At 35.5% G+C, this 27,883-nt stretch overlaps 1 protein-coding gene across 13 annotated transcripts in view; it reads right to left on the bottom strand.

Annotated features, from left to right (window-relative positions):
- CNOT2 (CCR4-NOT transcription complex subunit 2) overlaps nucleotides 1-27,883 on the bottom strand; it is a 171,866-nt gene that overhangs the window by 122,786 nt on the left and 21,197 nt on the right. For 2 of the 13 annotated variants that reach the window (XM_074226137.1, XM_074226141.1), the window contains exon 1: nucleotides 19,213-22,105. The exons of 7 other annotated variants lie outside the window; for them this stretch is intronic. In XM_074226137.1, the coding sequence (XP_074082238.1) occupies nucleotides 19,213-19,217 (5 nt within the window). In that variant the 5' untranslated portion in view covers nucleotides 19,218-22,105. Of the gene's footprint in view, nucleotides 1-19,212; nucleotides 22,106-27,883 lie in introns of those variants that run through there. 4 more of the 13 variants (XM_074226132.1, XM_074226128.1, XM_074226129.1 and 1 more) reach the window with 3 other exon arrangements.

Raw genomic sequence — 27,883 nt, 5'->3', positions numbered from 1 at the left:
TCTTTCAATTGCTCAAATAAATTTACCTTTCTACAACATGGAAACAAAGTAAAGACTGGCGGAGTGCTATCTGTGGGGTGGGGGTGGGGAGAGGGAAGCAAGATTGGGAGAAAATTGTAAAACTCAAATAATATCTTTAATAAAAAAAACAACAACAAAATAAATAAATGAATGAATGAATGAATGAATTTACCTTTCTAGGTTTCTCTTGATTCTTGGGGTTATATTTTAAATTGCTATTCATGATGTTGAGTCACGTGAGCAAAACTGGAAGAACATTGTACACATTAACAGCAACATTCTATGATGATCAACTAACTATGAAGAACATAGCTCTTCTCAGCAGTTCAGTCATCAAGGACAAAAAGTCTTATGATGGAAAATGCCATCCACTTCCAGAGAAACAAAACAAAACTATGGAGTTTGAATACAGAACAAAGCATACTATTTTCATTTTTAAAATCTTGTTTTATGTCTCTTTTCTCATATTTTTCTTTCACAACATGACTAACATGGAAATATGTTAAAAATGATTGTACACGTCAACCTATATCAGATCACTTGTTGTCATGTGAGTAGGGAAAGAAGTAGGGGTAGAAAAATGTGCAACTCAAAAGCTTATAAAAAGATGGAATGTTAAAAGCTATCTTTGAATGCAAATGAAAAAAAATAATAAAATTGCTGTTCAGCTCTGGTATTTTCCTCAGAAATGCTTCGATGGCCTCTATTCCTTTAAAAAATATGTTCTGCATCCTTTAGAACTGTACTCAGCTTACCAGAATAGCTTATTCTTGACTAAGTCCCACATCGTCAGTCATAACCAAAATACTATATCCCAAGATCTATTCTGTGTAGTTGTTTATAGTAGAATATGCTATGATCCAGATTATGGCTCTTTAATACTTGAATCCCATTCTGGTGTTTGCAACATGTTTTTTTTTTGGGGGGGGGGTCTTTTAGGAGGTGACTGGTGAATTCTTCCTATTTTCAGTCACTGGTACTAATAAATCTATGCAGTTTTCATTTATGATATCTTTAAGTACAGAATGTAGACTTTTTTTGAACATCAAGGTTTTAAGGAAATCCAATAGATTCTTAAATTCTCTCCTTGATCTTATTTTATAGGTCAATTCTTATTCCTTGATCTTGATCAAAGTTTCTAATAATAAGTTCAAAAGATCCAATAAAAATATTTTACATTTACTTCTATTCTTATTAATCTTTTTGTTTTATTCCAAAATTTATTGTTGCTTCCACATAATTACTGATTTTTATTTTGTCTATTTTAAACTTCAGGGAATCTATTAAATGAGTAAGGTTCACTATTAATTTTGTTCTGAGCAATTTATTCTTCCTCCAATTCTTTCCTTCAGAATTTTTACTTCTTTTTACTTCTTCCATTTTTTTTTCTGGGTTATCATGCAGGCCTAATGGAAAATCTTTTTATTTTTTTCCTTTGGAGTTTCTATTTGCAGTTGCCATAGAATGTCTCTTACCTTTTAGGTTGAATTTTTGAGTTTCTCTGGATCTACAACAGTTCTTTATAGTGGTCAGTGTAACTGGAATATATTTATTTCTTAAGCATCAGTTCATGAACTGGGGGTTTTAGGACCATTGCCAAATTCTACTCCCTACTGTATTTTTGGGTAAGAGGGATCAGCCCCTTCTGATTTCAATCTTGCTAACCTGGGTTCTGTTTCTGCACTGATAATCACCTGCCAGGTTTAGGTCTTCCCATTAAATCTTTGGGTTCAAAGTTTTGGATCATCAGGGCCTTCCAAGGCATCTCAGATCAGAGTGCTAGGAAAATAAGAACCCATTCCTGATGGCTTCCATTTACGCCCACTCTTGGGCTTTCTCCTGGAAGTTCTTCATTCTTGCTTTCTCCAGACACAAATCTTACAAGTGCCTCTGTTCAAACTGAAGACTACCAGTTTTTCTGCCTAATCATTGGCACTGGTTTTCCTGGAAACTCCCCCTCCCTTTTCATTCTTAGTAGGTTTCTGATTGGCTACTTGTGCAATTCTGGAGTGGAAGTAATTACTTTGTGGATTTTTTAAAATTTTCGTTATAACAGGTCTTTGGAAATTGATCTACCTGCCTCTATTCAGGAAATCATCTTGATCTGAAATTCTAACCCTACCACTTTCAAAAATGATTTCATTCCTCCTGGAACTTATCTACCGCAGATTTTCAGTTGGAAGGGATTGCATTGGTCACTTATTCCAAAGTACTGGGGGAGGGGGGGTAGAAATGCCCTCTACAATATATGCCACAAATGGTCTTTCAGACTTTACCTCAAGATTTCCAATAATGCACTCACAAGAAGGAAACACACCTTGTTGGGCAACTCATTCCACTTCTGGATATTTCTAATTATTGGAAATTTCTTACCCTATATCAGGTATAGATTTGCCTCTTTGCAACCTCTACTCCCTTACTTCCATTTCTGTACCCCTGAGCAGAGCAGAACAAATCTCATTCCCATTCATATGATGCTGATTAAAAGATTTCTCCAGTTCCTTCAATCAATATGGTCTCTTGATTGCCCTGTTTGGCATCTTCTGGAAACCATCACTGTTCTAACATTGTAGTCGCCAAACTGAATAAAGTAGTCCAAATGTAGAATGACCAGGCCAAAGTATAAACAAATTTATCAAAATATAACAAAGACAACATTACCTAGTGGAGAAAACAGGATACTGACTTTGGAATCAGTAATACCTAGGTTAAAGTTCCATTTCCAACATATACTGACCCTGAACAAGTCACGTAACGTCTCAATGACTCTTTAAGACTATTAAGTTCCAAAGACTTAGTTTGGGTCCTGAAATAAGAATGAATGCAAATAGCAATTATTTCTGTTTTGGCCAGAAACCATGAAAACTCTTCTCTCCCAGATTAGATTATTGCTTTTTTTGGACTAGTTAAAGAAGCCATTCTCTGCCTCATTTCTTTCTTATCTAGCCTTAATCACTGAATGAGCATTGCCTCAATTAAATTGATGATGATGATGATGATGATATTTTTTTCCTTCTTTCTCAAAGAAGACCATGATATTAAGGGAAGTAATACCTTGTCAAGTACTTGAATTAGGTTTTAGCTCAGTCTAGAGGTCATATGTGAATCAGGATGATTGGGATTGCCCTGTATGTGAGGCAATCAGGGTTAAGTGACTTGCTCAAGGTCAAACAGTAAAATGGCAAGATTCTGAGGCCAGATTCAAACTCTCATTCTTCTGATTCCAACACCAGTGCTCTGACACTGTGTCAAGCTGAGACCTTTAAAAGACCCCTAAGTTAAAAATGTCAAGATCTCCTGCTGCAACCAAGGCCATCTCCAGTTGCCCCAATCCATATTGGGTCACTAGACAGAGGAGGTGCTGGAGGAGAAAGTGAGACTGGTGTGCATGCTTCCCAATATAGGAGATGGTCACATTAAGCTTTTTATTTGCCATTTCATGCTGATGATTTATCTTAAACTGGTAGTCCACTAAAAATGCAAGATCTTTTTCAAAACCAAAATGATAGACATGTCTTTTATCTTGTATTTCTGAACTTAATCTTTAAAAAACTAAAGTTTAAAATTACTATTACCCTTATTATATTCAGGCTAATATTCTACTCTTAGCAAGATCTCTTTGAATTCTAACTCTATTACTCATTGTGTTAACTCTCCTAGATTTTGTGGCATCTGCAAATTTTATAAAAACACAAACTAGGTCTTTATCCAATTCTCGAAGGGAAAAAAAATAAGAAAAAGCTGAAGATGATCTCCCCAGGGTATTGTACCAAAATTAGCCTTCCAAATTGAAATCAAATCATAAATTTTAATATACCACTTTTAACTGTTTGTAGCATACAACAAAATACAGTCAAAGGGCAGAGATCTCTCAGGCTTGCCCAAAACTACGAAAGCTCAATAATGGGATATATTTGACTATTTACTCTCTTTACTTCTGACTCTCTTCTCTAAAGTCAAGGCATAAGGTTCATCACTTCAATTGCCATTTCTAACATTGTCACTTCCACTACTGAGCTGTTCCATTCTCCCTCATTTTGTCTCTGATCTCATTTTCTTAAACATTTAAATTTGCACACATAAAAACCAATCCAGGTCAGGCCAAACAGAAGAAGTGGAAGAACTGTACTCCCAATAGAGACCTAAGGTATACCCACTGTTATAGAATGGGTTAAGAATAATGATACAGCAAAGGAGACTGAGAAGAGGCTGTCATACATGCAAGAAGGGACTAAGAGAAAGCAGAGAAGATGTCATTAAAGCCCAGAGAGGAGAGAGTATATAGGTCTTGGTATCTTAAGTAGAAAAGAGGTCATGAAAGATGGAGACTAAGAAAAGACCATCATATTTGGCAAATAAGAAATCAATGATAACTTCTGAAGAGAACAATTTCAGTTGAGTGAGGAGGCTGCAAGCCAGATGGCAAAGATTTGAAGATTGAGAAGGAACTAAAATCAAATATAGATGATTTTTTTCTAACAGTATGAATGAAAATGAGAGAAAGAAAGTAGAATGATAGCTTGAGGAGAGTGGGATCTAGTGAAGATTTTTTTTTAAGCTTGGGAGAGATTTTTGGAGAAGAAATTAATAGATAAAGGTTGAAGATTGGGATGATTGAGAAGGAGGCAACATGCTAGAAAAGAATGCAAGGGATGGGGGGCAGCTCGGTGGCGTATTAGATAAAGCACCGGCCTTGGAGTCAGGAGTATCTGGGTTCAAATCCAGTCTCAGACACTTAATAATTACCTAGCTGTGTGGCTTTGGGCAAGCCACTTAACCCCATTGCCTTGCAAAAAACCTAAAAAAAAAAAAAAAAAAAAAAAAAAAAAGAATGCAAGGGATGGGATCATCCATCATCAAGGGCAAATGTAGCAGAAAGGACCATTTCATTTTAAGAAAACTAGAAGAAAGGAGAGTGCAGGGTTTGGGGAAGAGAATAGGGAGGTTCAAATGGTAAGGTTCACTTATCTGAGACTGGTTCTCAGCTGAGAGAATAGTGAAAAAGAGAAGAGCTTTTGTCTCAAGTGAGATAGGGCATCAGTTAGGGAGCTATAAAAGGATGGTCTTGTTATCAGGAGAATCTATTTGTAGTTGGATAAACAATTTATAGTGCACTCAGAGTGTTTGTGTGACTTCCTTCAATAGCAATCATAAAGGCTCAGGAGGTGGCTGATAGAAGTAATCCAGTCCAGAAGTTTTAGGATTAGCAACAGAACAGGGTAAGAGGAGTTTGAGAATGGAGGATGGGGTAGAATCATACAAGTTCAATCTGGGTTGCAACCTAGAAAGAAGGAAAGAAAAGTCTAGAAGGATGAACCACAGGAAAAGATAGAATGATAAATTCAGGTCAGATAGGGTTTTTGATTAAAGAAGTAGAACAGCTGTGTATTATAACGTATGTGAATATCTTTGCATATTATTTATTGTTGAATATCAGAGCTAAATATGCAGACAAATTAGAGGTTTTACTAAAGCTGTCTTATAACAAATTCTCATAATAATAAAATAAAAAATAACAATACAGCACTACCAAGTACCTTCTTGCACTCTGGTAGAGCCAATCTGGACTTGTCTCTCTGCCATCTCCATGCCTCAAGTGAAATATATTTATAAAGCACTCAACACTGACTGCTTCTTCCCTTCTCCCTTCCCCTTTGCAGGGGTCAGTTTTTCATTACTGGAATATACTCCCTCCTCATTTAGGTTTCCTCAAATTCCTTTAAAGATGTATGATGTTCATCCTTCATTTTTTGAAGACCACAACATCAGGGAGGTGATGCCATGGCAAACATGTGAATTGGATTGGGGGGGGGGGGGGATGGTTTGTGCTAAGTCACCAGTCTCACTTACCAGGATGCCTAGAGAGTCCTGGATGAGGGCAAGGGGGTTAAGTGACTTACCCAACTTCACACAACTAAGCAATTATTAAGTGTTTGAGGCCAAATTTGAATATAGGTCCTCCTGATTCCAAGGCCAGTGCTCTATCTAATGCACCAACTAGCACCCCCTGTTACCTGAAGCTTTTCCAGATTTAAACTGCTAATGTCCTCACCATCTACCATTTAACAACTTTGAATTAATCTGTTTCATATCTTTATGTGTAGATGTAGTCTATCCTGAAAAGTTCTTTGAGAGTAAAGAATGCTTCATTCTTTGTCTTTGTGTTCCTAGTCTAACACAGGTTCTCATTAGGTGCTTATTGATGATATTCATATGAATTGAGGTAAAAGAAAATGATATTCATGGGCAAAATATTTCATGTGGAAGAGTTTAAATGACTAATTATCAAAGAACTAATCATCCTTCTAGATAGGCTTTGTGAGTGGCACTATATTGCAGAATAAGTTGGATTTTTAAATTGTTTTCTTAGTTTCAATTTTACATCTAATATTCAAAAAAATTTAGAAGATGCTTTTTGATGAAATGTTCTTATTATTAGTAGCAATATTAAATCATCATTAGAAGGAAGAATCTATTTTGACAAGGCAGACACAAAAGCAGTTACAAGCTAACTGTGTAAGTGGACATAAATTAATTCCCGATCTATAAAAGCGGGGAGAATGTTGAAAAGATACTTGGTTCAATTCTGTTCGGCTTATCAAGTATTAAGCCTCTACTGTGGCCAGAGGTATTAGATGCCTGGGGAAATTCAAAGTTTAGACAAATAACACAATTTTAATTTATTTTTTATTGGGGGTATTGAGTCTTAGGGGAAAAAAATGCCAAAAAAGTACATGACAATGAAAACACACAAAGGTGGAAGAGGATCTGGGAAGGTTTGCTGGGCACTGTATTTACATTATTGCACTGTAAAAGTTAAATAGGCATTTATTAAATGCCTAATAAGTAACAAGTATTGGGATAGGCAGTAAAGATTGCAAATACAAAGAATAAAACAATCACTACTCTCAAGAAGCTGATATCCTTACAAGAGAGAAAATAATATAGTAGTTATAGAAACTAGATGGAGCCTGGATCTATGATTTCATCTGAGTAGAGAAAAGGAGGGGAAAAAGGGAAGTAGTTACCTCAACCAATCTACCAATGCAAATTAGCACTAGTTCTGCAACTAATAGTCTTATGTCAAACTCAAAAATAAAGACAATTCTTAAACAATTTATGTCTTAGAAAACCAAAAATTAATGATTTGTGGTTGTATTATATTTTTATTTATTTTGTAAACTATTTCCCAATTACATGTTAAACTAATTGAATTCCCCTTTAAGTTTTTGCAGGATGCAAGGTCTAGGATCCTGGAATTTGCTACCTGTGTGACCTAGCACATTAAGAAGTAAAAGGAGTAGCCGATAGTCACACAGCACAGAATCTTAAATTAACTCAGATCTTCTTGGTTTTGACAGTGAGAAACCCAAAATCTTAATATCAATATTACCTAATTCTTTCTATAGAAAGTCAACATAGAAAATACTAATTTCTGCCTAACTCGGGTAACTCTAAAACCTTTTTTTGCCATTACTACTACCAAGAGGTTTAATTATCAACATATATATTCTTCATATGTGCAAGATATACATATTCCTTACTTTCCTCATTATATGATTAACCATTTCACCAAAAATATCAATCTTTTTTAAGACTTATTTTTAAATTTTTTTATTTAAGGGAATGGGGTTAAGTGACTTGCCCAAGGTCACACAGCTAGGTAATTATTAAGTGACTGAGGTCACATTTGAACTCAGGTGCTCCTGACTCCAGAACCAGTGCTCTATCCACTGAACCACCCAGCTTCCCCTAAAATAGAAATTTCAATATCAATTCCCAAAAGGGAATAAAAACAAACAGCCTGCAAAAAGTCTAGACTGTCACAGGACTCCATGGAGGAGCAAGAGATATCAAAACTAAGGCAAGTTATGATAAAAATCCACCCAACAGTTAAAATTTTATCCTCTAAATATAGAATTGAGGGGGAAAAATAACTCTAAACTTCCCAGGATAATACCATTTCTATTAGTGAAAATGGTGATTTACAATGGCACATTTCTTTTTGTAGAAAATTAACCACAAGTAGAAATAATCAGAGATAAAGGGATAGGGATCAAGGAATGATATAAAGAGGACATTTTGCCTGGTAAGAGTTGGTCTAGATAGTCTCAGAGGTTCCTAGGAATCCATAAGAGTCTAAGGAAGAATAATAAAAGTTGCCATTTACAATAGTGCTTTAATATTTCCACTATCTCAGTTGATACTGCAACTCAACTAAGTCCATACTAGTTAATTTATCTTTTTATGTATAAGAGAGCACAGAGTTAGGCACCAGAGATACAAAGAAACAAATTTAAAAAATAATACTGCCTAAGAAACTACAAAGTGATGCTTAAAGGTGTTATCTCTATCTTACTGATAAGGAAACGAGGATCCAAGAATTTAAGTGACCCTCTCCTGGTCATTTAGCTAAACTTCAAAGGTCCAAAAAAGTCACAAGTCTCTCATGACTAATAAGAAGTGCTCTTTCCACTATACATGGGAAAAGCAGCAAAAATGTAGGGGTTAGTAGGAGGGTGAAGGGTGTGAAAGAACATATCTGACAGTAAACCTAGGTCAGGGTTTGACCCAAAAGCCTGAAACATTCCGAGGACAGGAATACAAAATAATCTGGCTCCCAGGATCTCCCAGAAAGAGTCCTTCAGCAGCCCAACAGGGCAGTGTCCAGTTCATCAAGTCCCAGAAAAAGAATAACTGAGAAAGTAATATCATTGATAGAAGAATTCAGGGCCCATCTCCCAAAATAATCACTTTACTTTTCCAATGCTGTCCTTCTAATCTCCTCTTTCCCAATTCTTTGGCTTCCTTCAAATTGTAAAGTCCTCCTTCTCTAAGAAGTCTCTCCAAGTGCTGCTTAATCTTGAGGCTTTCCCTCTGAGATGAGCTCCACTTTGCCTAAGATTTATTTTGTTTCTAGATAGTTGTTTGCATGTTGTCTCCTTCCTTCCTTAGACAATGAGTTCCTTCAGTCAGTAAATTAACATTTACAGTCAACTCTGCCATAACCAATGTATATTTTCAAAAAAACACAGAGGTATAAAAAAATCACACATTGAAAACCAGAGTTTATGGGGAGAATGGGAATAGGTTGATAATATTCAAAAATTTTGTCAAAAGCACCTTAAAAAATAGACAAGAACTTAAAAAAAAAGTACATGTGAAATGATTTAAAAAATACATAAATGTGGCAATTTAAAAAAAGATCTTGTTTTCAGCCTTGACACCTTGAACTGCAGGAACAAGTTGGGCAAACTTCACTTTCAGGCCTCCTGTTAGAGGCTATAGGAAGGCTGTAGAAGCAGGAGGCAGAGGGTGGGAAGCAGCCCTTCTTCACTCACAGCTTATTACTGGGGGGGGGGGGGATGGGAGGAATGAGGGTGAAAATTATTACAAGTGGTGTCAAGAGAAAAAAAAGGTTTCAAGAGATGCTTCTGAAGGGAAAAATCAACATGCCTTGGATGGGGGAGGAGGGTTGGAGGGAGGTTTGAAAAAAAAAATGAAGCAGAAGTGAGGAGGGAATGGATTTCAGGCATGAATTTACAACCAGTGTAAATTCATAGAGATGGGAGATGGAATGCGGCATGTAACAAAGAGCAAGCAGACCATAACAGCTGGACTATGATATAAGTGGAATGGCAAAGTAGATGGACAAATGATATATAATGACAAATAACAGTTTATATATATTTGAACTTCAAAGTAGTTGACAGGAAGCCATTAAGAGTTCACTGAGTAGGGGAATGAAATGGCCAGAGCTCTAATAAAAATAATTTTGGCAGTTTGGTAGGATATGTAGTTTAGTAAAGAGAAGATTAATACCGGAAGATTTATTAGGAGACTACTACAATTGTCCAAGTGATAGGTGAGAAGGGCTTGAACTAAGTGGAGACTATATGAGTCAAGAGAAGATGATAAATGTGGAGAAAAACAAATTTAGCAACTGATTTAATAAGTGGGATGAGAGACTAAAAAATCAAGAATGATACCAAGGCTTACGAATCTGGGTGATGAGGACAGTGGACCCATCAACAGCAACAAAGTTCCAATTTTGGAGAAAAGTATAAGTTCTGATTTGAACATGTTAAGTTTGAGATATCTTTGAGCCATCCATTTAGAAACAACCTACAGGTATTAGAGATACAGAACTGTAGGCCAAGACATTAGGCATGAATATATAAGATGAAGGAATTATCTATATAGAGATGATATTTGAAGTTGATCAAATAAGAATGTAGAGAGAAAAGAAAAAATGGTCCAGGACAATACATCAGTACACAATCACAATTTAGTAGATTAAGAAAAAAAATAAAGAAAACTAGAAGCACTTATATAGCTAGGAAAAGAATCAAGGGAAGGCAATGTCACAAAAACCCAAAGAGGAGACAAATAGTTGATCAGCAGTGTCAAATTCTGACCACTATTCACATTTTTTAAATTTTAATTTTAAAAAAGAGGAAAGGACACTCAGTGTTAATGGCAAAGCAAGGACCTAGAAATAGAAATGAAAAGTAAGAAGTATTCCAACACTTGCTTTCTGGATGGGAAAACATGATGAATAATGTGATATCCTAAAAAAAAGTCATGCTTCAGTCAGTAGGAAGAGGAAAGTAAATGAGAACAAGAAGTTAAGGATAAAAAAGAACTTAATGACAAGGTAATGGATGTCTCTAAGACCCAACAGAAAGAATGTGCAAAAAATAGCTATTTAAGGAATGGGGATATAAAGAATTAGACTTGGAAATTAGGGCAAACTGGATTCTAGTCCCACCACTGAATACAAGGCATGCTACTAAGGGTTAGCTATTTAATACATGAGCCTCAATTTCCTCATTTGTAAAACAGGGAAAACAATACCTACATTCCTACTTCACAGGCTTGTTATGCAGTTCAAAAAGAATGATGTTAAGTATTACCCAAACCTGAAAGCTGGTATTGTTTATCCTTCATTTTTGAAGAGGGCCAATGACATATGGGGTGATGTCTTGACTTTTAAGTGAATTAGATTCAAGATTTATAAAAATGTCAGCTATTTCTTGTAACAAACACTGACCATTTTCCTATTTAGAGCAACAGAGCACAGCAAACTGGTTATCTTTTCAACAATATACAAGAGGACACTTAATGGGAATGAACTTCACTGAAGGAAAGGACAATTTTGATTGAGAAAAATATTTAACATGAACCCTCAGGCACAAGGTTCTTGGGAAAATTTTTTCAGTATAAATAAGTCAAAATTATTTCTAAAAATTGGAAATATTTCTTAATAGTAACCCTAAGGAAGACATTCAAACAGGATAGAAATACATTACCAATGATTCCTGTCCTAGTTTCAGAAAGGCCTGCCAATGTCTACCAGGAATATCACAGATGGGGCAACAAGATGCAGTGGTCTTCCCTGATAATTCAATTCTCCATAAGACAAAAAAGAAGAGTTGATGTTCTGTGCCTCCATGAAAAGAGAAAAGAGGACAAGAATGAAAGCAAGGCTTTGTAGAACTCTAAATCATTAAGCCTAGCTACTACCTTCCTAAATGACCTAGACCCAACATCCTGGTCAAGTAAGCAATTAGTGAATGTTATTTTCAGAAGCTGTGCCAACTGCCCTGAAGGCATGCCAAGCTCTATGTGGCCTGAGAGTTAAAAGAGGCAACACCCCCCCCCCTCCTCAAGAAGGACTAGAGGAAAGGTCTACCAACTGACAACCAAAAAACTTCTTCCTCAAATCAATCATATAGCTTAAATGAGGCTTACTTTCCCAAGATGTTTTGGATGGAACAGCCGAGGGGGAAGGGCAAATTATCATGCCTCTCCATTATCACAACTCCTTCCAAAAAAACCTAGAAGCTAACAGTGTCAGTTGATAATTATAATATTGCCAAGGCTGACTCCTAACAATTTATGAAGACAGAAATCAGGGAACCTAGGAGTCAGATAAACCATTCTCCATAAGGGCAGAGGGAGTACAGACTAGACAGTAGCTCAAGTCGACCTATGTTCCAAGCTGTTCCTAACTGTGGAGTGATTTTGACTCTCAGCCCAAATAAAATGATATTGAGACAAAAAGACAAGCTGTTATTTTGGGACAAGGTGTCACCTATTTATAAGGCAGACTCTGAACATGGTTGCTGGAGGGTCTAAAGATGTACTATGGGATAGTGGAGATGGAGATTATGAATCAGTAAAATTTTTTGCTCTATCCTTCCAAAAATCTGTTGCTGTCAGAAGTCTGAGGCTGTGGGGAAGCATGCTCCTTATGTCTTCAATCACACCTTTATGGACAGGCTATTGTACTTCCATAAAGATTTCTGGAAGATAATCTGTGAATGGCTGTCCCCCTCTGTTACCACATTAAACCTACTAACAGATAATAAGCATCATTTGATTACATATTCTTAGCTAATTTTATGATAGGTCTTGGATGATGTACACTTAAGCACAAAAATCAAAACACTCAGCATATGTGACAGATCAACTTCATTTCCTGAGTTAAAAATATTTACAAACAAGTATAAATAAATAGACTTGGGCATTACCATGTGCCTTTCACCTATGCATCTAGCAATCAGACTGGTCCAGTTTCTAGAGGACCATGGGTGATTGACAAGAACTGTTTGAGCTAATTAATATCTCTCCCCCTTCCTTTTCCTTCTCTCACTTTTTCCACTTAACTGCTCACAATTTAGTTAATTCTACCTTGAACTCTCAGATGCAGAAATATTATAGTATATGTAAAGAACTTAAAAGTCAAAATAAATGTCAACTATTATGACCACAAAACAGCAGCAGCACAGAATTGTGAATAGAATGCCTGAATTGGAGTTGAACATGAAATCAAATTCTGCCTCATACACTTATTAGCTGTGTAAAGAAGGATAAATCACTTAATTTTTCAAAGCCCCAAAGCAATTCTCTAATCATAAAAGAGTCTAATCTCTATCAGAGGAAGGTGTTTCTGAACTGGGAAAAGTTGAAGTCTCAAGTTGAAAACAATGCAACTACACTACTACTGAAGTTGTTACTTACCACCTTATTTTTCTCATCTTTTTCAATAGTTACTACAGAGTCAGTCATCCTGAAATAAATCATTACACAGAGATAGAGACACAGATGGATCCAGAGAGATGAGTCAGCATTTATCAAGAACTTGCTAGGTGTCAGGAAATATATATTTAAGCTTTAAGTACACAAATACATGCAAACAAGACAATCCTTGCCCTCAAAGAGCTTATAGTCTAATGGAAGATAATATATTAAAAGGCAGCTGGAAAAGGAAAAAAAGGGGAAGTGCATACCTACATAGGATATAGTGATGGCCAAGAACTGAAGTAGAGGTTTGCTTTTGGGCAAGATAAAGCAAAAATTCATCTTATCAGAAGCAGAGGACCAGGGTTCAGAGTCAAGATTGCAGAGAAATTGGGAGAAAAGGGAACTAGAAGAGGAAGATAAGAATGGCACCCAGGGAGTGGAATGGAGACCTGGTTCTAAGCAAAATAATGCAAAGCTCACGTATTTAAAGGTTGGCATCTCAGAGATTTGAATACAGGATTTGGAGAGAAAATGAGAATCATGGCAGAAATGTAGACAGCAGGGTAAAGCAAACAGCTTGGAAATGATCAGGATGGAATCTTGCTATTACTCTAAGAGTCAAAAAGTTGGACAGCTTGATTAGAAATTATTTTTAGTTGAATAAAAATATTTGGATGTAACCTCATCCTCTTATGGGCTCATTGCAAGCATCTTATACCATGAGTCACATCAGAGATGGCTCTCCTGTTCTCCCCTGACCTTGATCTCTGCTGGGTCTCTATATTATGATACCTTTCCATTCCATGTAACTTGAATATGATTTAGTAAAAATCTATCAATCAAAACCATTGTTTTAAGTTCTTATGAATTAATTTGGAATTGTGGGCAACAATTCTAATTAGTCCAGTTCTAACATTTATTAATGAGGCATTCAAGACATTCTAAGGTTTGCACTAGTAGAATGGGAACTTTTTATATATATATATATATATATATATATATATATATATATACACAGATTTATAATATATACTGATAACTTGAAAGATAGTGAGCTTCTGATGTCTAATTATGGTCACCAGGTCATCTCTTGCTAGATATTTAGATTATGGTTTGTAGTAATTTATCATATGGTTTCTACCCTTTCCTTTCATATCAACATTTACTACTAAATTCTTTAAAAGTTGTCAGACTCTTTGTGATCTCACTTAAGGTTTTCTTGGCAGAGAAATGGGAATGGTTTGCTATTTCCTTCTCCAGCTCATGTTATAGATAAGGAAACTGAGGCAAACAGGGTGAAGGGATTTGCCCAGGTCATACAGCTAGTCAGTATCTGATGAGTTTCCCTGACTCCAAGTTGATGCTCTATCCACTGAGCCATATAACTGCCCATCTTTCTGTAATTTCTAGTGGCAATAATTGGTTTCTGAATTGCCATCATAAATTCTTCCATTCCTACAAACAATTTTGTATAAATTAATCATTTGTTCAATGCTTCTTTCTTTTTTTTTCTTTTTTAGGTTTTTGCAAGGCAAATGGAGTTAAGTGGCTTGCCCAAGGCCACACAGGTAATTATTAAGTGTCTGAGGCCGGATTTGAAATCAGGTACTCCTGACTCCAGAGCTGGTGCTCTATGCACTGCGCCACCTAGCCGCCTGATGCTTCTTTGTCAATATACTGGCTGAATTTATTCACATTTTTTTCAGAAGATGAACTTTCAATTCCAGTCTGGGACATTTAGTCATTCAGAAGCTGGACCTGGAAATAAACTACTTACAGCTGCCTTCAATAAACTTGAGTAGCACCTGCCTACTATTGGTATTTACTTATGCTCAGAGAAATGGTACCTTCTTGTTCCAAAAACACTTCTATCAATTTTCTGACCATTTAACATGTACTATAATTATGTCCATCAGTTTTCTTCATCTTTTTGGGGGGGGAAGTGCTAATCTTTCTAGAAATGCCCTAGGAAGACAGGACCCAGGTGTGCTTTGGTGGACCTAAGACAAGCATTGTGCACCAGCCTGATATAAGCCATCAAGGAGGCCTGACCTTGTACCACACACTGTGCTTAGTGCTAGGGGTACAAAGGAACATCAAACAAAGAGTTCACAATCTACTGAAAAAAGTAGTACAGTTCAGCTCTCTCACAAAACTCCTCCATCAGAGAGGAAAAGTGATAAGGAAAGGCAATGATAAACTATAATGATCAGTGCTTTATTCCAACACAGCACGGTCCAGGGAGATAGTCCCAGGTCTGGGCACTGTGAAATGGGTCCAGCTAGAAAAGCATGTGGATGGGGTGGGGGTGGGGGCTGCATCTTCATACCAGGGCCAAAGTAGCAACTGTGTCACTCTTACCCAACTAGACAGTGGAACCATCCAACTTGAGGATAGAGATGGTGCCTGGAGTTATGTGTATGGAGAAAGGAAGGGCTAGGCTGTGTTGATCTCACCATGATTGGCTCTTCCCTATAGATCAAAGACTGCAGCTGTCTACCAGGCAGAACGTAGCCCAGGAGGTCCAGAGTCGGCTTACAAGTGTGTGGCTCTGACCAGAGTCCAGGAGCATCATATTGGACCAGGGCAGAAAAGAGCTACTCAAGTCTGCAGTTAGCTCTGAATAAGCAGAACCTCTCAGCTTTTTAACAGAGAGTAGAGCCATCTCCAACCAAAGGCAAGACTATCACGGAATCACTCAGACCTAAATGAAGTCAGAAGCCTGCAAAGCTAAGACTGGGAGGGCAACAAGAGCAGATCAAACCCTAGATGAGACCACCAGGGAGCTGAAAGTTTGTAAGCAGTTTAGGCCTGAGCCAACCCTGGGCTTCTCTGCACAACACCGGGTTCACTTTTGGGAGGATGTAATGGCACTAACCTAAATAATACAGATCAGGACCAAACAGATCCCTATCTTTTCTGCTAGAAGTGCACAGATGCTAACCCTGACATAAAGTCCTAATTCACAATGGCTTAAAAATAACTAAAAGAAAAAACTCATATTGTATATTAATTGCCTTAAATATGATCTCAGTATTTCGCTTGACTTCAGGATATCAACAAGCCTCTATAGAATCAGTCATAGCCTTTCTTCTTATCTTTATGTCTGAAATCTCTTCCCTAGAAACCAAGGTGTTTGTAGCTATCTCTTTCATTCATTGCTTCAATGAAGCCTCTAGATTCAAGCTTTAAAGTCCTCAGACTCTTATCTTTCCTGGAATACATTAAGAATTTTATAGTTAAGATCAAGTGACATTAGATAGTCAATAAGGTGAACAAGTTGTTAGAGAATTTTTGGTGGAGAGATATAATTTGATGTCATCAATGACATTAAATGATGAATAAGATCATCAAGTGGTTGTCCTCTAATTTGGAAGCCATACTTGGTTCTATTTAAGAGGGATGATAATCAATTTAGAGCCAGTAAGAACCAGAGGATTTAAATTGTATCCCTGAAACATGTAGAGTTTATTTCAACTTCCATGACACTTTCTGTGACATGTTTTCAATAAAGAATAATTTTCCAAGTGGACACCAAATTCAAACTTAAGTCAAAGGCTTTGCACTAATCAGAAAAGGTTATAAGATATGCACTTTTCACTAGTTCATGAAGTAATTACTGAATCAATAATATATTATTTTTATTACTTCTGGAACTTTTTGGCAAACCCCTTTTTTCCCCCCAACTATTACCTCACTTACATCTTTTTTTTTCCCCCAATGCTACTAAGAGAAGAAATGTTACCAGAACAAGTTATTAGCTAGTATTCTTTTATGTATATTTTATGCAGATATTTTTTCATCAAATATGTAAGTGGTACATGGAATATCTGCTTTTTTGTATTGCATAAAAATATTAAAAGCAAGTTCATTCTCTGTAACCATATTGAAAACTGTTTAATTCATCATCATCATCATCATCATCATCATCCCTTTTTTCCCTTCATTTCCCAAGGAATGAGTTAGGAAAACTCTCCCAAGACTGACAGTAATTCAGAAAGGAGTTTGTCCTCGAGAGGGATTTAGTTTTCATTTGTTTAGACCAGTGGTCTTCAAAGTTAACTGCCCCTAACTGTCCAGTGTGTTATGAAAAGATCCTGAACTGTGACAGAATAAGAATCAACTAATTAAAAGTTTAGAGGGTGGGTCATATCCTATCTTACTCATAATAGTCATGGAATCTACTGCAACACAATCAGTAACACTTTCCCCCTACCATTATTGCTCAACTCTCCTTCACTCTGAATTCCTCTACCACTAAATTCCTTTAGTTGTACAAATCACTCCCATTCCTCTCAGGGCAGTTGTAACTTAATCAAAACCCCCCAAAACTTCCAAGAACAGCTAACAGGCAAAATTATCCCTCTCCCTCCCCCCATAATTTCTGGCTGAGTCTATTCATTCAATAGTCCCTTCACTTCTAGGCAGTGACTAGTGAGATTACTGCTTTCTGCTTTTCATTTTTCAGTGAAGTCAAGAGTACAACAGAATGAGCAGGTATATGAAAGGATCACAGAATTATGCTATCATAAATAAATTTAGAGCTGAAATGGATGAACTCAGAGACTGTTTATTCAGTCCAACTACCTTTCAAAGATCTTAAAATAAATGTTCTATAAGCACCTTAAAACCAATGTACCCAAAACAGAGGCCCTTATCTTTACCTAAAAAAATGTTTGCCCTCTTCCAAACTTTGCTATTACTGTCCTGGGCACCAACTAGGCTGGTAACCCCACTGTTATTCTCATACCATCACTCTCACTCAACCCTATACATACAATCCATTTTCAAAATTTGTTTCTTCCTTCACAATTTTTCTTGAGTAAGTCCCCTGGTCTCCATTCATAGAGTCCCTACCTCAGGTTCAGGATCTCAACACCTCTTACCTATACTAGTGCAATGGATTTCTAATTGGTCCTCCTGTCTAGTCTCCCTCCACCCTCAATTAATCAATCCCCCACAATGGTGCCAAAGTGATTTCCCTAAAACACTGGTCTGCCAATATTACAAACCCTAGTCAATAAAATCCAAAGGCTTGTTCTTAACTTCCAGAATCAAATATAAAGGCCTATTTCACATTTAAAGCTGTGAAAAAATACTGACAACCACCTACCCTTGCCTCTTTAGGCATTAGATTAGAAAACATAAGAATAATACTTTTTTATGATGCCCTTAGTCTAATCTGAATGAAACCCTTATTAGTCTATAACTATCAATCCCCAAAGTCCTAAACTGAAAACTATTTAATATCTTTCTTATCTAAAGCCTAATCAGTTTGCAAATAAAGTGTATAGTCAGTTCGGGAAGGACTCTACCTTTATGTCATCAAGGGAATAATCTAGTAGTAGTTGATTAAAATCAGTGAAAATAAATGAATACCTGTAAAGAAAAATCCTCAGGAGTTAAAGAATGAATGAATGGTTAAGGGAAATATTTCTCCAGGATGCCCTGTCATTTTAAATCACTCTTGTTCAGTTTGAAGATCAAACCAGTTAAATGAACTTTCTTTGAGAATACAACTAAAACTTGTAATTTCAAAATGCCTTATCAGAGAAAAGAGTTTTCTGAAGCAGAATGAATGTTTTTTTTTAATTTCCTGAGACTACATGCTTGGAATCAGAATTTAATTAATAAAATTCTATCTGACCAGTCTCTGTCCAAAATACTGAGTATAGTATTTTTCTTCCATAAAGCTCTTCACAACCTGGTCCTTTCTTCCCTTTCTTCTCTTCTTACATATCACTTCCTTTCATATACTCTATGATTTAACTATACTAGTAAACAACACTTTTATCTTCCATGACACCCCAGCCCCATTTTCAGTTCCTTTGGAGTGGAGGTCCCCCATGCCTGGTAGATTCTTCCTTCTAGGTTCAACCTTGATTCAGTTCAAATCTCACTTATCTGTAAGATACCTTTCCTAGTTTCCCTGTTAGCCACCAGCTGCTAACAGCTTTCACTGAGATTATATTTCATCTACTCAATATATATTTTGAATATACTCAATTATTTACATATGGTCTAAATCCATTAGAATGGGAGTTCCTTGGGAGCAGGCACTGGCTTCGCCTTTCTTTATATAGTCACATACAAATATCTGGTAGTCAATAATTGTATAATAAACACTTTCTGACTTATGCCCAGGGAAATTAAATGAGTTACCTCATAAGGTCACACAGCTAGGTGATGAAGTAGATAGAGCCCTGGGGCTTGCAATCAGGAAGACTCTCCTCTCTTCATGAGATGTGGCAAGTCCTCATTTGTAAAAATGAGCTGGAGAAGGAAATGAATGACAAAGTATTCCAGTTTTTTTGCCAAGAAAACATGGATTCACAGAGACTGACATGATTGAACCAACTCAACAAAGCCACATGGACACAGTGTCAGCAGTAGGATTTGAATTCAGTGTTCTTTCCAGCGGGTTGCAACTGGCAAAACATCACACAACATTATCATCCCAAGATATTCATCCCTAGTTGAGGGTGCCACTATTTCTTCATTCTTCCTACTCTACATATCCAATCAATTGCCAGGTCCCATTAATTCTACCTCACAACATCTCTTGCATCCATTCCCTTCTCTCCACCACCTTGTTCAGGTCCTCCTCATCTGTCAGTTGGACAAGTAAAACAATTTCTTAATTAGTTGCCACTTCAGGTCTCTCCCCCTCCAGTAAAGTTTCCATACAAGACCTGAGATTTCAATGGAATAAGGAACTCCTAGATAAGGCAATACAATGTTGCAATCTCTCTGCAACTTATTTTTAGGGAGCTACTGTTCTCTAGCATGTACAACCATGAAAAGAGTAGGTAGGGCATGTAGAACATTTTTAAATTTCATATGTGTATATGTGTGTGTGTGTGTGTGTGTGTGTGTGTGTGTGTGTGTATAACAAATTTGGAGGGAGGGAGGGGGAGAGAGAGAGAGAGAGAGAGAGAGAGAGAGAGAGAGAGAGAGAGAGAGACACTATATGCTCAACATTTTTCTAGTGAAAGAAAAGTTCACCATTAAAAAGGTTTGGAGACCACCAGCCTGGATTGATATTTAGTTAGAAGTGATCCACCTTGATCAGCACTACCCCCTCGGAAATGAACCAGGCTCACCATTAAACAAGAGGATGATGGCCTGGATTTCTCCATAAAACAAAGACTCATCTTTTTAATACAATACTGTTTTAGTGATGTTCTACACAAAGGAAGACCAAAGTTTGCAAATAATTAAAACTGAAAGTCATCCAAGGGGCACCAGAGAGACATATGGTAGACATAAGTAGACTACAGCATACTGCCAATCAAAAACCACACATGAGAAACGGTTTAAAGACTGTCACAAGAGATAAGTGACTAGAAAAGGCATGCTAGTCATGTGAAAAGAATAGAAAAAAAAAAACAGCTGGAATGGCCTGGATGTGACCCTGATATCTACTTGAAGCCAAGAGAACTAGAGGAAGGTATCTATCATACTGGATGAGGTCGCTATGGAGCATTTCTTGGAGGACACTAGTAAAGCTCAAGTAGAATGAGAAGGAATGGCCAAGCTTCAATCTGTATTGATTAAACGTATTGATATTATTGAGGTATTCAAGTATTTTCGACTGATAATGGTTAGAAATGTTTTATTAGTGAGATTATGTTCCAGTAGTGATATTAAACTCCAAAGTTTAATTTTCTCTCACCCCAAAGTCAATATACAAGGGTAATTTCTTATTAAACATAATAAAGCAATATACATGGTAATGGCAGTCAGTTATTTTTCTGAAGATGGATTTTTATTGAACATTACATTGACCACTAGACAAATGAGTCTGAGCAAATTTAAATTTCTCTATCCCTATTTCCTCATCTATAAAATAAAGGTATTAGACTAAATGATCTCTAGGGCTCCTTCCAACTTTAAACTTGAATAATTCTGCATGATTTTTCTATAAATGAAAATTACCTAATCTTCCATAATAGTGAGAAAACCAAGTTCATTCACAAGTTACGTATCAACTCCACAGACTAAATGTTAATTTAATTATGCATTTTCTTTTTCTTTCATAACAACAAAACTTTTTCTAGTTAAGAATTAAGATACAAAGCAATGTCAAAGTATGAGACCTCCATTGAAGTAGAAATATCACTAGGTACAGAAAGAACTGAATCTAAAAAAAGAACAAAAGAGGATAGAAAGGATGAGACCAAGCTTTCCAAATACCATCCACAATAGTTGCTGACAATTCCAGGTAACTGATGCTAAGCACTCTTGTTCTGCCTCCTTCCCCACTGCACCCTCAATCCTGGACCCAGGTAACTCCCTACCCCCTCTGAATGTATGCCCACTGACACTCACTTCAGTCCAGAGTCACCCTCCAACTTTCCTGTCCCTTTCATTCCTTTTTCTCCTCTTGATCACTGAACCACCACCAACTCCATCCCATCATAAGAAACCCAAAAGTTCCATTTGCTCCAGTCATTACACCCAACCCCCACTTCTCAATAATGGTGTGCTGTTCCCCTCTTATATCCCCACTCTTAATTCTTAAGGATTCGCTATACTGCCACCACAATTAAAATGTGAATTCCTTGAAAGGTATTTTCCCCAATACTTAGCACAGTATTTGGCAAACAGTAAGAACTTAAGCTTTCTTTTTTCACTCATTCATTTAATGATCTGACTTTATGTGTTTCCCTAACTGCAATTTTTCTGAGTCAATCTATGCCCCAACTAAAAGAGCTAGAGTAATTAATCAACTTCTTTTGTATTCATCTTCCTTTGCTTTTGCCCCTCATTTTTTTCCCATCTTCCATCAGATGTAGCCAAAATAGAGAAACACAATTATCTGTCAATTTAAATTAAAATATAATTGGTTTGGGTGGTAAAGAATAAAGTATAAATCAACTTAACACTACAGAAACCTGGAGCTAGAGGAGACCAAAAGTATTCCTAAGAATAAATAATAACATAATATTAATTTTTGATAAAAAGTTACAAAAAATCCAGAAGAAACAATAAACACATTCACAACTGAATTTGTGCATCAATTAAAACTTTACAGCAAAATAAAACCTATCTAAGCTGTGCATATTTTAAATTGAACTTTTAAAATATTTCATTATTACTTTTAAAAGTTGTACAATTTCTAACAAGATGTCTAAGTTTCTTTGAAGAGCCAAAAAATGCTACCTTTGTAAATACAAACATAAAAAGAACTTTGCATGAGTACAAATAAAAAAATATTCATCAAAAAAATGGGTGAATCATTCATTAATTAATCCTATTTCTTTTTCATTCCATTTATGCCTTCTAGTTTATTGCTGAATTGTTTTTCGGTCATGTCCAATTCTTCATGACCCCATTTAGAGTTTTCTTGGCAAAGATAGGAGAATGGTTTGTCATTTCCTTCTGTAACTCATTTTACTGATGAGAAAACTTACGCAAACAGGGTGAAGTGGCTTGCTCAAAGTCACAGAGCTAGCAAGTGTCTAAGACCAGATTTGAACTCAGGAAGATGAATCATCCTTACTCCAGGTCTGGCACTTTATTCATTACATCAACTAGTGCTTTCCAGTTCCCTTCATCCAATAAACTGCTCATTATTTTCTTGTGCTATAACTCTAATAATTACTTACAATATTTCATTTGAGCCTCACAAAAATTCTGTACTGTATTTAATAAATGAGAAAACCAAGGCTGAGAAGTTAAATCCCTTATGTATATAGTCACAATGCAACAGCTGGATCTCCAAACTTCACAATTCTAAAATTCACTATTTTGATTTCTAAAATGCTTTTAAAATCTCTAAAATTTCTAAATCTATTAGTCTTCTATCAATATTCATAAATATTAGGTGATAGAAAAGATTATAAGCCATAAATTCTTAAAACAAAAGCTAGGGGAATCTATAAAGTACCAGACCTTTAATCTTTCTGTTTAGTTATAATTAAAGATCCTTAACTAGAGCCTGATAGAAAATAAGCCTTGTTCATTATGCTCATCATAGTGAATAAAAATTATTATGCCTCTCGCCAGTCATGTTACATTATGCTGACCTGAATATTTTCAATTGTAATAAAATTTGTGAATAAATGTATCTCTGTACATAAAGATACATACTCAGTGAACATAAAATGTAAATATACGTATCTATTCACCCCCCCAAAAAAAAACTTGTGATTATACCATCCTATTTTCTCCTATCATTTACTTAGCAACTAAATTTTTTGCAGTTTGTTCTAACTGAAGACAACATTCACTCTAAGACAGGACTTCAAAAATTCTTCTAAGATAACTTACCTAAAAGAGATCAAGACAAAGAACTTTACAATAACAATGTTGCAATGCAATGCTTCATTTAAGGGTCAGTCAAATTTATTTTGAACTTACTTCAAAACTACTAGTTTTTTCAAATGAATTTCTTCCACTCTCTTGTTCTCTCTCCCCCAAGACTTTGAGATAAGATTCTCAAACTGTGCTCTGAAGTAATTTTAGAGTTGAATACAAGGTCCCATAAGAAAATGTCAACATTAGTAATATTTTCCTATAAAATTACATGATGGGTACCTACTACATTCAACATATTTGGTCCAAGAAGAGCTTGATTTCTTCCATTTCATTGCAAAATATCCCTATCTCCCTATTTGTAATCTAAGTAGCTCAGATTTTAATTTATAGGAATCATCAATAAAAAGTCAAGGCCAAAAGTATCCATGGAAGAGTTGCTAACAGTTTGGTTTAGTGGAAGTGATGGAATTCCAGCTGAACTATTTAAAATTCTAAAAGATCATGTAGTTAAAGTACTGAACTCAATATGTCAGTAAGTTGGGAAAATTCAACAGTGGTCACTATTTTGGAAAAGATCAGTTTACATCTCTTTTTAAGGAAGGGCCATGCAAAAGAATGTTCAAATTACCAAACAACTATACTCATTTCACAGTCCAGCAAGTTATACTTAAGATTCTACAAAGTAGGCTTCAGCAATACAGCAATATTTGAACAAAGAAATTCCAGAAGTACAAGCTGGTTTTCAAAGAGTCAAAGGAATTAAGAGACTACACTGCCAACTTTCACTAGGTTGGGGATAAAAGCAAGTGTATTCTGAATGTACATGTACAACTTTTACCAGATTGTTTGCCACCATGGGGAGGGTGGAGGGAAAGGAAAGTGGTAGAAAAATGAGTAATTCATAAATTTGCAAATGAATGAATTTTGAAAAACTTACCAATGCATGTTAATTGAAAAAATAAAATTTCAATTTGAAAAAAAAGCAAGTGGTCTAGAAAAACATATACTTCTGCTTCATTGACTATACTAAATTGACTAGATAAATCACAACAAAACATGGCAAGTCCTCAAAGAGATGGGAGTACCAGATCATCCGAATCTATTTACACAGGTCAAGAAGCCAACAGTCGGAATCTAACACTGATTGATTTAAGAAAGGAAAAGGAGTACGACAAAGTTATATATTATCACCTTTATTTATTTATCTTATATGGAGAGTACATCATGTGAAATGGTAGGCTGGATGAATCCAAAGCTAGAATATACCATTCAGATGACAGAACATGAAGAATTAAGAAGGCTCCTGATGAGGGTGAAAAGAGGAGACTAAAAAGAGTATAAAAGTTGGGTTGAAGTTTATCATCAAAAAGTTTTAAGATCTTGGCAAGTGGTCTTATCACTTCCTGGCAAACAGAGGGGGAAAATGGAAACACTGTCAGATTATTCTTAAATTCAAAGACACTTAATCCTCAGAAGGAAAACTGGAAAATCTGAATGGCATACTATGATGCAGAGCCATCACCTTGCCAGCAAAGGTTCATAAGTCAAAATTAAGTTTTTTTACACTAGTACTGTATATGGATGGCTCTGAGAACTGAACTATTAGAAAAGCTGAGTACTGTAGAATTTTGACATTTTTTGTATTGTGATATGGGAGAAGACTTGGGATTCTTGTTTAGCAAAGAGTTCAAATCCTTTAATACTTAAAATAATTCAAGCTGTTTACTAAAAGATCAAATACTGAAGCTAAAGCTTAAATTCTTTGATGATATAATGTGAAGTCAGGACTCACTGGAAAAGATCCTGGTGGTGGGCAATATTGAAGCACAAGGGATCTGCAGTGAATGAAATGTCTAGATAGTGTAATGTTAAGAGTCAGATGAGACTGACAACTAAACAACAAAACAGAAAAACAGATTTAAGCAAGGATGTCTCAGAAACTCAGTTTTTGACAACTCCTTTTTCAATAAGCTACTTAATTTAAAATTCAGTTTTGCAAGGAAAGCTGTTTCTCTGCTTACTATCAAGTCAAATAAGCCAGCAATAAGCACTATACTGTGCCCATGATTCACCAAGAAGTTTTACTGAAATATTTACTAAAAAAAAGTCAATGTTTTTTATATCATTTCTTACTTTTGCAATATGTCAGGGCAATCCAGCATCTAAGATGTTGATCCAGGTAATCTCTCAAATATATTTTCTATGTTGTAAGAAAGCACATTGTGGCAAAAGAGCACACATTAAACAAGTGGTCCTAAGTAAATTTCCTGGAAAAAAATCTGATCCTGAATTTAAAAAAAAAAACAACCAAAAAAACCCAGCATACTATTCTAAGGAAAATACATACAAAAATCCAAATTGAATAAATCAATTCATATTATAGAAAAGTCTTTGAAATTCCTTCCCAACAACTTTTAAAGCGTAATTTTATTGAGAACTCAAAAAATATGTATCAAATAACAATATTTTTTTCTTATGCTCAGTTTTTGGGGACTTTTCTAAAGCAATGAGATGAGACATTTTCTAAAGCAAATCTAGTTTACAGAGAATGCTCCTTGATGGTAAGAACACTATCTTAAGATTTTTTTTAAAATTTAAACTGTTCACAGGGTTTAGAATACAAATGTATAAAGTATGTACAAGATGGATAATTGCCTGAATGTTAAGCCAAAAAATCTTTGTTCTTTTTCTAGAACACAAGGACAGGAAAAAAAAAAGTTATAGAAATAAATTCATTGTCAGGGAACTATATGTGGGCTAATAATTTTAAATATATGTGTGTATAAATATTTTAATTATATATGTGAAAATAATTCTCCTTACCTCCATTCTGTGTGGAGACAAAATTACAAAAGGATAATGCTTGTTTTGAATGTACTGATTTAAACAACTGATCAATATGAAAGTGAACTATCTGCATTAGACCTATCCCAGAAGTGACTTGGTTCAAGTATGAAATCCAACAAACTTAAAGTGATTTTATATTGTACTTATCAAAGTAAGTTGTTGAAAGGAAAAGATTCTATAAACCATAAAGAACTTACACAAATTATAGGAACTATTAATACTGTTCAGCAGTTCATTTAATAAATAAAAATGATATACTTTCAGGTCTAGCAAGAGATCACTATAAACTACAAGATTTATTTCATATATGTACACACATATATATGTATATTATATTTATATATGTCTGCACTGTCCTTGAAGACAGACTTATGACTTATTATGTTTATATCATTCTCAGTACATAGAATAAACACTTTATCCAAGTGGTATCTGCTAAACAAAATTCAAAAAGCAAGGCACAGTAGAACTGATCTACAAGTCCTAGGGCTTGAGTTCTGTCCTATCTCCACCACTTTGTGTTTGTGGGAAATCCCTTTACTTCTCAGGATCCTCACTTTTTACCAACCGCTCTGTCAAAAAAAAAAAACCAGACTAGATAATCTTTTCAAGTTTTATACAAGCCTAACATTTTATAATTCTAAGAATTTTATGATTCTATCTCCTCCCTTTTAGAAATAAAAAAATGAAGTCTGGAATAGAAAGAGCCCTTAAGTCAGAATAATCTAATAGTCACATAATTGTGATAGTCACTTATACTTTGAGTTTTAAAGTACCATACAACAGAGACAGAAAAATGACCTACTACCTAAAAGGTAGTTCTAAGGGAAGCATCTGAGAAAAGAGAAAGCATTACCCCATCCCCTCTCCTCAATGTCAATCTAGAGAAGTCTCCAGGTGTTGGTTGACTCAGGATTGTGTTCATTTTATTTTACATGAAGAAAAAGATGGCATTTTTATTAAATTTGCCAATCATACTGAGTTAAGAAAATTAGAGCTCAAAAAAAATGTGGATGGCAATCAGCATTTTTAAAATGATTTTTATGGGTTAAAAGTTACATCTAAAATGGACTATGATGGAAATGGAAAACCCTACAACTGGGTTAAAAAATATCAACAGCACAAATCACTATGGGAAAGAAATGATGAGATGGCAGTTTATATGAAGAGAGGAGGGAAGTTAGCAGACTGAAAACCTAATGAGATAACAGAATGGCATAAAGGCCAAAAGTCAGTATAATCTTAGATTGTATCAATAATGTATACACATACAATAGGTCATTTATAAAGCACTTTACATTATCTTCAAAGTAATTCTGTGAGTTGTAGGATAATTCTATAAGGATAAAGCATTATTTTTATAAATGAAGAATGTCCTATAAATATTTCAAACTCAGCATCCAAAACTGAATCCATTATCTTTCCTGTAACTAAGGGTTTTTAAGTGTGTGTGTGTGTGTGTGTGTGTGTGTGTGTAAAAAACATACACAAATGTGTATACAACTTTTTGTATAATCTCTGAATTTTCCTTCTCACTCTTCACACCTCTACCACCCCATCCAATAACAATCAACAAATATTATAATGCTTAAACATCTCTTGCAACTGATCCCTTTTCTCTATTCACAGTTACCATCTTAATTCAGAATCTCATCTTTGCTCCTATAATTTACTACAGCATTCTCCTCATGCATCTCCCTGCCTCAAAACTTTCCTATCTACA

Source organism: Macrotis lagotis, chromosome 2 (genome assembly GCF_037893015.1).
Source record: "Macrotis lagotis isolate mMagLag1 chromosome 2, bilby.v1.9.chrom.fasta, whole genome shotgun sequence".
Classification (NCBI taxonomy): domain Eukaryota; kingdom Metazoa; phylum Chordata; class Mammalia; order Peramelemorphia; family Peramelidae; genus Macrotis; species Macrotis lagotis.
This window is presented reverse-complemented; position numbering and strand designations above follow the sequence as displayed.